The sequence below is a fragment of the Erpetoichthys calabaricus genome, chromosome 8 (genome assembly GCF_900747795.2).
Source record: "Erpetoichthys calabaricus chromosome 8, fErpCal1.3, whole genome shotgun sequence".
Classification (NCBI taxonomy): domain Eukaryota; kingdom Metazoa; phylum Chordata; class Cladistia; order Polypteriformes; family Polypteridae; genus Erpetoichthys; species Erpetoichthys calabaricus.
This window is the reverse complement of record NC_041401.2, coordinates 85,853,110-85,866,079: the sequence shown is the minus strand read 5'-3', so window position 1 is coordinate 85,866,079 and position 12,970 is coordinate 85,853,110. Positions and strand designations below refer to the sequence as shown.

At 33.6% G+C, this 12,970-nt stretch overlaps 1 protein-coding gene across 1 annotated transcript in view; it reads right to left on the bottom strand.

The window, feature by feature from the left end:
- The window catches only part of tmem120aa (transmembrane protein 120Aa), a 29,508-nt gene that overhangs the window by 3,471 nt on the left and 13,067 nt on the right, over positions 1 to 12,970 (bottom strand). The window contains exons 3-10 of the mRNA XM_028807028.2: positions 12,556 to 12,672; positions 9,968 to 10,027; positions 7,643 to 7,738; positions 5,951 to 6,040; positions 5,748 to 5,813; positions 4,016 to 4,077; positions 3,458 to 3,550; positions 201 to 265 (exon numbers count right to left, since the gene is read on the bottom strand). Of these exons, the coding sequence (XP_028662861.1) occupies positions 201 to 265; positions 3,458 to 3,550; positions 4,016 to 4,077; positions 5,748 to 5,813; positions 5,951 to 6,040; positions 7,643 to 7,738; positions 9,968 to 10,027; positions 12,556 to 12,672 (649 nt within the window). The remainder of the gene's footprint in view (positions 1 to 200; positions 266 to 3,457; positions 3,551 to 4,015; positions 4,078 to 5,747; positions 5,814 to 5,950; positions 6,041 to 7,642; positions 7,739 to 9,967; positions 10,028 to 12,555; positions 12,673 to 12,970) is intronic.

Below are 12,970 nucleotides of genomic sequence, written 5' to 3'. Positions count from 1 at the left end.
TAAATGGCAGTTACACTTATGTGATCCATAACAATTTCAAAAAGCATTTTCATTTCATTATTTTTTTTGTCCCAAACATTCTTAAAACAAATGTTTATTCAATAGTTTTATTCTCTTAAACATTTTTAAACAAATAATTCTAGATATCAATATACTGTACATCTTGCTTCAAATAATAAATAAACAGGATTTGTACTTACATGTCCAAAAAAGAGAAATGGCAAAAGAAATGTTAAGCCTCTCCACATCCATGACTGAAAACCCTCTGAAAGAAAGCATACATGCATTTCATTTTATAGGCTCATACTATTTCTAACTCGTATTACATCCAGTGCTTAGCAATGCTGAACAAATCAGATGGTGTACCTTCTATTATTATTTTACACAGGAACAGCACTGATAAGAAGTTATTTATTTAGTTATTATTTCTTACTATCACATATTTGAAATTCTTAATATTTATACAGTCATGTATTTTGTTACTGTCCTTTTGTTATTCTTCCTAAAGGCACAATCATTGGAGTTGAGCAAATAAGCATTTCACTACATAATGTACTGTATCTGTATGTACTGTATAGTGAATTGTATGAAACAAATAAAATTTGATTTGATGCTCACAAAAATTACAGGCAAAGCATAAACTGAAACAAGACAGACTCTCTCATTGAAGACGCTAAAACAAGCATTTTAGACATTGTAAGTTTTGATGAAATTTTTGATTTTTCCCAAAGTGATGAAGACCTCTTTTTAATATGTCTGTACAGGACATTTATTTAAATGTTATGTAAACACCATTATTTCACATACATAGACTGATGAGAGATAACTGGTGAATCAAAATCTTTTTAAAATAATGGTTCAACATTTTCTAGCTTTAAATGCACACAATACAGGCTTCCCTGCTTTGTGGAGCTAATCCATTCCTGAAAACTCCTTTGCATGGTGAACTTTCATAATGTATGCACTTAACTAACTAATAATTCAAATGAAAAAAAATTAAGTGCTTTCTGGCTGCAAAAAATTACCTTCATTTTTGTTCAGATATCAAAATACAGAATAGGTAAAAAACATAAAATAAGTAATCAAAATAAACCCTAATAAAAAAATCCTAAACCCATTTGATTCATTAAATAATGTTTAGTAAGGCTGTTTACCTGCATTTTACACAATTTTTGAGTCAAAGGAATGGCCCATCAGTCTTGGGCTCAAGATAATGCAAGATGACAACTGAGCATCATACATGACAAGCAGATTAAACCTGAGCATATGAGCATAGCCCTGCCTCAAATATCCAGACCTGCTCTGTTCTGCAGGCTGTGTATGATCGGGTATTTGTAATAAGGAACACAGTCAGTCTTCATATGTTAGAAAATGTAGCTTCATTACGATTACCATTTCTCATTTCACAAATCACAACACCCTGTCTCTGGTCAGAAATTTGCTCAGGCAACCCCCTCTATCAGATGCTCATCCACCCTAAACAACAGCATGGGATGCGAACTTGGGGCCTTTGGATTACTAAATGACCCCTTCAGTCAGGGAAGCTAAAGCTTTTGGTTTTTTGGTGCAGTGTCTGATGGGAGCTTCTAATTGTGAGGATGCCTCTTACATAGCCACAGGCACTTTCTTTCTCTCAGCTTTGCTGTACTCGCCTATCCCATGATCAACGGCTGCCATGCTGTTGAAAACATATGAAGGAAAACAAGTAATAATATATTCATGCACCCCCATACTAGTTTTAAATTCATTTACTTATTCCTTAAGTGCTGCCAAAATAGTATAAATGTTTATGATTTAACACTGTAATATTTTCACTTGTCATTTGGGATATACTCTTTTTAACCAATTAATTATTTTGTTTCTCACAAAGGTCACACAGTTGAATAGTTTTTTTAAAATTATGTATACCTTACCTTATGTTGCACAGATCTTTTATGCCACTGATTCTAATTTTGGTATAAACTACTTTGTAGTTTATTAAAACTCTCCCTGTATATAAACAATTGTCCTAGATATTTTCTAAATAGCTGTCTGCATTTGCCAAGTGATTATCTGCCTGAAATCTTTTCACACAATCAGAAAACAAAAAACAAACAAACAAAAAAAAACCACATGAAAGTCTCCATTTTTTCTTTACTGTTAACAGTTATTATTGAGTCAAGACAGGATCTTTCAGTTGACATTTTGATAAACAGAGTTAAAAAACAATAACTTGTTAGATCTATAAACTCATATCCCTAGGTGTTACTATTTAGTGATATTTTCAAATAAAGTATAAAACACAAAAAGGCAGCATTCTCTTTACTCATTAGCTCTGTGATATGAACAAAACTATATTTGCTAATTCTTGCGCTTACAAAAGAACGTGATTCTAGTAACACTGCTAACAGTATTTGCTTCCATTCACTATGAAAAGTGAGTATATTTTTAATTTAGTTTAAGCCCTAACATTATTAACATTTTTCCATTAAAATGGAGAATTTTGAAAAGGCTATCCAGACTAATATACTTCTGAAAACACCAGCTCAGCATTAGCTTGGAGGTGAAAAATTGAGTGCTTCTAATCTGCAAACACATGCCTTGAAAATGCTGTGCTATTAATTTTAAGTAAGCATAATAAATGATTTAATTCATCTTACAATCCCTTTGACTATTAAGTACGGAAGCCGAGGGAGGACATGCAATATCGTTATTTTTTTAAATTGTCCCCTCGAGATAACAGACTTATTTTATCGAGATCTCGAGAAAACGAACTTTGTTTTCTCGAGATAACGGAAGAATTTTTATCGAGATGTTGAGAAAATGAAAATTCGTTTTCTTGAGATAATGGAATAATTATCTCAATCTTGAGAAAACAAAACTTAACTTTTGCTCCTGGCATCAGGCTCGGTTAGACTGCGACGTCTATATAGCTGACGTATATATGACTATATAGCCTTGCTAACCGTCTTCTTAAATGACGGACACTAACATTATTATTTTTTCAACTAAGGCATAAACATATTTCAGCCTGCGTCAGCCCTTGATTGAACAAAAATGTGACGCGCTGATCAATACGGTTCAGCTCTTCTGTCATTTGAAACAGGACTTGGCTTCAATAAGCTAAACATTAAAATGTTAAATACAATTATTTCATAATTTTGAGAAAACAAGATCTTTTGTTTTATCGAGATCTCGATAAAATTAGTCCGTTATCTCGAGGAAACAGTTTAAAAAAATAACGATATTGCACGTCCTCTCTCGGCTTCCATAATTAAGAGAGGTACTAAGTGTTTTTTTTTTTTTCACAATTTACATTTCATGTAAGAAGATGTAAAGAAATGATATCAGTCATGTGCCAGTGGTCCTGACTGTAGAAATCTTAGCTGTTACATTTTTCATTTTTACAGTACTTTGTATTTTTAAAACTGCAGAAAGCTTTTTTTAAATCAATACTGACCAAAACATTTCCACTCACCTACAGTCAGGTCCATTGTATGTCTCTCTCCAAGAGCTCTCAGTCTGTATAAGCAACCACTCTGATAATAATACTGAAGAAACTGCACAAAACCTGAGCCAAAAATAAAAGATTAATCAGGAAATAATAGTTTAAAATATTTTGGGTACAGTGAACATTTTTTTGTCAAAAGGGCAGCAATACAAACATAAGAAAGAAGAAAATACTCATTGGTGTACATCTTAAGTAACTGTACAATTTCAGGAACTGTACTTATTTTTTATAAAATCCACCAATATTGCATTTTAATATATTTCTTTAAGTTAAGGTATCATAGTTTATTATTACAGTACTCTGACAGTGTTACAATTGGAATGACTGGTGTGCATTCAATTTCTTTGAGACAAGACCTAAATTATGCAAAAATTTCTTATTACAAAAATTAATGTGCAAGTTTCAGAAATAGATGATTGAATAGATCAGAATTTGCAAACATGAGGAAACAGATACAATATCTGTATTATTATTAACACTGACAATGTACAGTATTAAGTATATAAAATGTGTGTCTTTACTTACTTTGATATAATGAATAAGAAAGGAACTGGTTCCTGAACATTTGATACAATGGGCCATCAGGCCTGAAATAGAAAAAGAAAAAAAAAAATCACAAAGTACTGTCACTCTCTTAAACTAACAAAAATGTGTTATTATTACCAATTCTGTGTTCACAGCCATATTAGCTGTGTACTTGCTTATTTTTTACTTTTTATTTAAGATTGAGTGGCCATGTGTCATAGATTTAACATGCAGAAATAGTTAATCTCTGTGTTTTGTTGCTCTGTGATTGAGCTTGCATGATGTCCAAATGTCTTTTGCAAAACAAAATGTAAGCTTGGTCTCCTGGAATCCTCCAAAACACTTTTATTTAAATGGTATTTTGCTGTGCTGTTAATACATCGAAGTATTCGGAGGCAACACATGACACACAAAGCATTCTCTGCTGTATTCATCACTTTATCCAATGTTATGATTATTTGACCCTGTTCTACTGAAAAATATCATTTTGGCTGTAAAAGTGTTGAAGTTAAGTCATCTCTGTGACTGTCACAAATATCAAAGTATCAATTGCTACCTTAGGTCAGCCCCTAAGCTAGTGAATTTAGGTAAAGTGTACTATATTTAAACCTGTCTGCTTTGTAACTATTGAGCCAAGAATCAGTGAAAGACAGTGGACAACAAAAATACTTTGAACTGCCATTGTGTTTATAAGCTGGGTGGTGCAGCAGGCTGGTTTTAAAACAATACCACTTTTTGACCTTCTTCATGTTGTGCTGCACATGCTATGCAGCACTCCCAGGCCCTTCACCTTTAAAATTCAAGCGAGTTAGCAGTCCTATTCACTACACCACTGTACTGTCCATACATAACAGAAATGGAGGAAAAATAATAAAATAACTGACTACTGCAAACATTTTCTTTAATTATCTTGTATTTTATACTAATGTGTTATTTTGACTACTCAGTATAACATGACAAAGGGACTAAATTAAACTGTGGCTTATTAAACACATTACAGCTTAAATACCAGGTGTATTTCTCTCAGAAAATGCAGCACACTGACTCACTTTTATATGAATGCTTTCTTATTATAAAATGACAGGAAACATTGCAACATATGAACAAGTCAAGTTCAATGCTTATTGATACTGTTGGCAAGTGCTGGCATGAATACAACCACCACTACCGGTATGAAGTGGAAACAGGACAAGTAGTCTACCATATATTTTTTAGTCTATCATATTCAGTAAAATTGCTCTACCATTTTCAAAATTAGTTTAAAGACTGTGAAGAGAAATATTATAAGCAAGCAGCATATTTTATTTTTTTCTTCTTAAAACTATGTCACATTCAAATTACTAATTTTGACATTTAATGCTTTGAATTAACAATATCACTGAAAATAAAATTTCAATGTAGGTTTTGATGTTTAGTAAAATTACAGAATTGCCCAAGTGACCAAATATGTTTGTAAGGCACCATACAGTATACAGTCTTACAAATGAGCTAATTGAGCCCAATGACACAGTTTGCTAATTTAACGTCAATATCAGAGTTGAAACATGCAAGGATGCCAGACTGGGGGCCATTTAGTTTACAGTCAATTGGAGCATTAACTAATGTTATTTAATGAAATATATTCTAATAAGTCAAAGTTCATCTTTCAATCTAGAAAATCCATTTAAAATTATTTTAAGCCAAATTAAAAAAAAAAAAACAAAACAAAACAAAAAAAAAAAACACAGCCTACCATGTTAACATAACTCCAGACTGGAAAGTAGAAACATAATGATGTAAAACCCACCAGCCCTTGATTCTGCAATAAAATAAAACAACAAAAAAGTTGGAACTCTCATACATATACATTAGAAGGCACAAAAGTCCATCACATTACAAATACAGAATAAATATCGTATGACTTTTAGTGGTAAAGTTTCTCTCAGATAGACCTACCGAGAACCATTGTTAATTAATATACTCTCCCGGATTGTGAGTGTACAGTAATACCAAACAAGAAGGAAATTGAAGACTGCATCAATCACTCTGCAAATTAAAGCACAAATATGAATATATTAAAAAGAAAGCAATAGGCAATAAGCTGCAACTTATAGGGTTTTCATCAAGTTACATTTAATACTCAAAATAATTATAGTGGAATGCTTATATTAATCTCTTTCATAAACACATTTTCTGTATGACTTATAAGGGGTTCCATAAAGGGTCACTGTGGTAATAGACTAAATACAGATAACAAGCTAGCTGGCAGATATAATCTCTCCAGCTTCTTCAAGGTTTGCCCCAGAATCTCCATTTTGTTGGCCATGCACAATATACTATGAGCGCTTTGAGTAGTGAGAAAAGCGCTATAAAAATGCAAAGAAATGAATTAATAATTAATTACTATAGTGGCAGGCCCAAACCATTATTTGGCTCAAATTTAAATTCATTTTTATCTAAATGTCGATCTATGCACAATTGTAGCACCTTAGCCAAGAAATCCTGGTATACTGTATGTGGTAATAAGCATTCTCTAATGCCAAAAATGTGTACTAAGAAATGTATCATTCTCTAATGTCCCCTGTTAAATATGGATGCATGTATAATAAGCTGCTGCACTGCTTTACAGCTGGATAGAACCTGCATTGCTCCTCCACTTGCATTAATAACGTAAATATAAAAATGCACAGTTAAAGGTGAAAGTGCAAGATTTATTTTTTTAAAACTTACACAAGCTATTAAAACTGACTACTTCATCAATTTCACATGCATATGCTGAATCAGCTTTAGAATTTGCTGCCTGGCTGAAAATATATTAGACATGTTGGGATCTGGGACAAATGCCCTGCCCAAAGACTTCCAAAGTATTATTTAGAGTTCATTCCATAAGTGAAACAAATACTACAGGAAATAGGGAATACAAAGCTATACTGTTAAAAAGCCAATGAAACCCTCTCCAAGAAGGACAAAGAAGGTTATAACTAGCATATCTAAAAATATAAAATAAATACAAGAAAATGTGTGCTTTTATTATTGTGCTGTTAAAATTTGTATACATGCACATAGGTATTGCCCAGTGATTTTTCCTTTGTATCCAGGGCTGCTTGGATATGAGCCATCTATCAAATTGATTTTAAAATGCTGTAATGCACAACTGTACTCCAAATCAATCCATCCTCCAAAATAGCTTAAGGTAATAACTATCTAGACAGCATTTGGTAAACTGTAGGAGCAAACTCAGAATAAAGTACCAGTCCATCTTAAGGCACAATTATGCATACTTCCACTTAAGTAACCATACACAAATGTGTTTGACAATTAAAAGAAAACTCATACAGACATGGAGACAATGTACATACTCCAAAAAGGCAGTTACTAAGCCAGAATTCAAATTCAGTGTCCTTCAGTTGTGAGGTATTGTAACTACTGCACCAAAAATATTTAATATTTTTAAATCTGAAAATACAGTTCAAATCAGTTTATGTTTTGATTTTCTAATTATACTTAATGAAGCTGCAAGGTCATAGAAAACTGCAGCCTATCCCTGCATCTTTCTCGCATCAGTCCATCACAAGACAGACTGAATAGTATGGTCCACTGTTAAGTTCTGTAGCTGGGAAACAAGATTCCATTTGAAAGGTTATGTACCTGTAGCTTACAAGAAACCGGCATGTGAATGAAACCACCAGGAGAATAACAGTGAGACACAACTTAAATTTCTCATACTCATCCTTATAGGCAAATCTGTAAAAGGAAAAACAACTTTTAGAAAAATCACTGAATTATGTTCATTTTTTTTTTTTCAAACCCATTAGTGTTGTTTCAAAAGCCCACAGACTAGACACTATTATCTACTCTCCATATTCAATATAATAAAACTCAAAACAAAATACGGTTGACAAACTTTACAATTAAAATCCAAATGTAAAAAAGCTACTTTCTCAAAGGGCAACTAAGTTTACATACAAAATGATAAATGGCTATGAATATTTTAGTTGTTTAAATTTGTTATTCAGATAGCATACACTATAAACCTCATATTAAAATACAGTAATGCTTCTTAGATGTAAACAGCAAACACAGTAGAAAACATCTGTCTAACTATAATTTTGTTATTTTTTTTTTATAATTCATTGTGGAGCATATACCAAAGGATCACATTTTCATGCAAAAAAAGATCTTTGATAAAAGTTATTTGCAAAAAATGCTGTCATCTGCCTACTTATCAAGCTTTTGATGCTTAAAAATGCTGGGAAACAGAAGCTAGCAGGAAGAAGGATGCCATGGCCCTCTAATCACAAACTGAATGAGGCAAGGAGAAATGAAAAAAAAAAAAAATTAAAACTTCACTGTATTCTGTCCACAAGAGAATAAAATGAACTAGAACCATCAGACCAAACAGATGGCATGTGGTTTAAGAAGAAAGCTTATGGGACTGTACTTTACCCCAGACTGTGAAGATAGCTATGAATCTGCTGCCAAGACCTGGCCCTATGAGAGTAACAGAATGCTTGCAGATGAAGGGACACCAAAAGCTACTAGAAAGTGTTCTAGCCTGGTATCTCTTTGTTGCAACTGCAACTGTCCCAATTCTAGAAGTGATCCTTGGATGAGATTTAAAACACAAGCAGGCTTTAGAAAAATGCAGCGCTTGGAAGAGAAAGAGGAAACACTCACATGGCAGGGAGGAACTGAGATCAGGTTCAGTGAGAGAAAGACAGCCAGACAGTAGGAGAGAAGGGGAATGCTTTGATGTGGTACTGTGGTGGAGAAGTTGGTAAATTGTATCAAAGATCAGACCTGCAGTTAAAAGACTATTTAGATAAGCTTGAAAAAGCTGTAGCTTTGGGGTTTTCTTTCTCTTCATTTTGTACCTGGTGTTCCTACTGTCTCCCTGGCTTTATTTATTTTTATTTTCGTTTCCACGGTGTTAATCTGGGTGCAGTGGACTAGGACAAGGGTACCCTTTTATCATACCAGACAAGAGAAGTGAGTCACTGAAAAGCATTAATAATTTACTAGAGTAGCATAATTTTGTGGATTCAATACATTTCAAGAATCACAGATAAAAGCAGGAAAAAAATCTGCAATTTTTTAAATAAAATTAGGAGGTTAAACAGTCCTACTGAAAGGATAGGAGACACACAATATTTTTAGCATCACTTGCTTTGCTAGGAAGCCTCTCTAACTAAAGAATAGCTTCATTGATGATAAAGAAATTTGAAGGAGACATTTTAAAGGTGGATGCTTTTAGACAATAAAATGGTGAATGTGTAATTCTACTAGTGTTTCTCAACCTTTTTTCTGTGATGGCAAACTTTTTGTAACCAAAAACATTCCACTATCTTATACACATGCTCAACTATCCAAAGAAGTGGGACTACTGATGAAGCCAGTAAAAAAGTGTTCTCAGACACAGCACTTAGTTAGCACTTTGCTGGCATCTCCCAGCTGTTTTTTTCCTTTGCTCACGCCTCTCTGACTCTTGTATACCCACTATCCACCGGACCTGTGAGACTTGCTGGTGACCACACACCCAGGCAGATGGACTCTAGCAGCCCGGAGACACGTCTTAAGTACTACAAGTGTTGTGTCTGCAACAGTGATTAAGGAGCTGCTTTTATGCCAGCTTCACCAGGTGGTCCTGTCCTCCTCAGACAGTTCTCAACCACCTTGAGGAGACTGTGCCCCTCAGGTTCAGACCCAGGTGCTCTACAATATTATTTCCACAGCATACCTAGGTAGCTCTCATGGCACACCACTGTGCCATGGCACACTGTTTAAAAAACACTGTGCTAGAACAACAGAATTGCAGTGTTCAGCGTTCTCAACCTACTAATAAATTTGGGTGGCTCAGTACTAGAAACATAATCCAGGCTGTAAATTAAGACCAGTTGTATAACATTTAAAATTTAACAATGAGCAAACTACACAGAAATCCATAGTCATGAAAATAAGTTAATATTTCAGTACTTAGCCTGTTTGCTGAGCAGAGTTACATTGACATCTCCCAAAACCAGAGTCAAGTATAATCTGAAAAAGACAAAAAATATGAGCATAGAATAAAAAAAAATATATATCATTTGCTGCAAGTTATCAAAAAAGTAAGAAAAGTTTCAGAAAATCACATAGCTTTCGAATAATGCTTAACGATTTATCCCACTCTTTCCATTTAGTTTACTTTTCCTCAGTTTAATTTAAATTTTAGCAAAACCCCCAAATTTGACCATTGTATTGCATTTTAACATAATTCTCTGAAAATATCTTTACCAAACAAATTATACATACACTGATAAACTATACATTATCTTAACTGACAACTTTTGTTACGATAACTAAATAAATGATGTTACGAGTGATAGAACCATGAATATAAAAAATAATAATCTTTTGAAAACAGTTCTTTAAAATCGAAGAAACAAAATTGTGACACAAAAAGTTATACAACTGTTAACATGAAGGAGACAAAACAAAATTCAGCAACTCAAAATATAACAGAAAACAATAAACACAAGTTCTGGTACTTATTTTCATTTATTTATTAAAATCATTCATTCAATGCTTAATGTTTAAGGAGAAGAACTAATTTCCCTCTAAAATCATTTAAAAAAAAAAAAACAACTTTACCAGCAGTAATTTCAACCAAATCTATTTTAGTGTAATTAGTGTAGTTACTGGACAGCCAGTCACTGTATGGAGGAGGAATTCTTATACATTTTTCTCTCCAGAACTGCTGGGATTTACTTATGGACCTGTACCTCAGCTTGAACTCATGAAACTAAACTGTAATATTTGCACAATTAATCTATATAATGAATAGATAGATAGATAGATAGATAGATAGATAGATAGATAGATAGATAGATAGATAGATAGATAGATAGATAGATAGATAGATAGATAGAATATTATATAAAGCAAAGTATGTAGTTACTTCAATGATGATAAATCATCCACTTCCTATTGCATGAAAATATTTTCACAACACTAATATCATTTTCTTATGATGGAAGTGTTAGCTTGTCTCCATGAAGTAACAAGCCAATGTAACTCCAAACCTTCCACTGTTTTCCCACCTTTCCTAAGGACATACTGCAATAGATCTTATGCATCACCCAAGTGCATTTTGGAATTCTTTACAATATATATAAATTTCATCCATATTCATGATGTTGGAATTGTCAACCTTGACTTTAGTCAATTCAAGAGAGACTTAACTTCATTGATGCATTTTTACCTTGCTCTTGATGTGGTTTTAGCAGGACAGCCAGTCCTGGGGATACTGATTACTGTCCTCAGCTGCTGCGTTTAAGTAATACGACTCTTACTGAAATGTCTCTGGAATTTTTTAGACTGATGGTAAAGAATAACTTAATAATATAATTAATGTAATTACATTATGTTTACATACAAAATGAAGCACTTCATTTGAAAAATGTAGTTTACTTATATACAAGTAGAAAGACAGGTTTTCATGATCGTACACGTAAGAACAGAAAGAATACTAAAGACAAACCTGAACAGCGCAGGAGAGATAGATACATTGACAGTTTCATTTTCTTAAGGAACACTGGTAATGTAAATGCTTTAAATTACAGAATATAGAAGAAGGTAATGGAAAATTCAATGAAAATTAAATGATGTTATATTATGCTTCCAAACAATAACAAAAAAGATAAAACAAATGCACATCTTAATACATGGGAAACAGAGATTGAAGAAAAGTCTTAATGGCATGAACATCTGAAATTTTTAGAACAACTTTTCAGTGAGGTTGGATTTTCCAGGACCTCAAGGGCATGAGATGGACATATTAGTCAAAAATGCTCTTTCTATGTTGTACACAAATAGCCAAGAACTTTGTATCAGTCAGTCACAGAGTGAATTAGGATCATGTTGTTCTATTAAATATATATTTTATATAAAACATGAGTGTATAGTTTTTCTTGTTAATACTGACCTTTCAGATTAGGATGTGGCATAGTGATTTTTCTTCTTTTTAAAGTCAAGTCAAGTCGGGGAGTATGCACTGGTACAGTGCATTGCTGCACCCACTACACAACGAAACAACTCGGGATCCCGGTTTGCAATCCCCCAGGCAGACACGCGGTCCAGTCCCACCCTCCGGAAATGACCCTCTATCTGCCACAGCCAGGTGTTACATGGGCGACCCCTTGGCCTGGTCCAGCCACTCGGGTCCCCAACAATGAGGATCTTAAAAGTCAGATCACCCTCGGGGAAACGTGCCACATGGCTGTAGTGCTGTAACTGACGATCCCTCACAACGCAGGTAATGTGCCTCATTTGGGACTCCATGAGCAATCGCTCATTCAACACCAACGGTACCCAAGGATTTTCCCGAGAGACAAAGTACCAAAGGAGTCCAGTCTTCGTCTCAGGTCACTTCTTTTTAAAACTGTTGTAAAATTAAAACATTAAAATATATACCTAAAAACCTAAATTTACACATTAACAATATACAATAGTTAATGAACATCTCTGATTGAATCACAATTTCCATAGTATTATTCTAACCCATATAATGATAAAAATTTCATTACCCATTCTTCTTGGGCAAGAACGCTTCCATTTCAAAGAACGCACTTGTTTGTCCTTTTATGAAATCTTGAATCTTTTTAATGGTCTCAATTTCATCAGCATTTGCAGAACTTGTGCATCTGGAAAAAATGAAAAAGCAATAAATTATATAACATTGATTACACCTGATCCTGAGATCTTGTTATTGCTTAACTAGAAGCAGAATGACCTTAGTGGAGTTCACAAGCTGATGACACATCATCAGTATATGAAGACTTTGTTACAAGTTTCCCTGTTCAAAATCTGTCAGACTGGCATACATTTGTGAACCAGTTACAAATGTGAATACAAGAATACAAGCTTAATACAAGACTATATACAATTTTAGTGTGATTTCTGTGAAGAAAAACGTGTAGCACTGCATCCAGCAACTGTGAT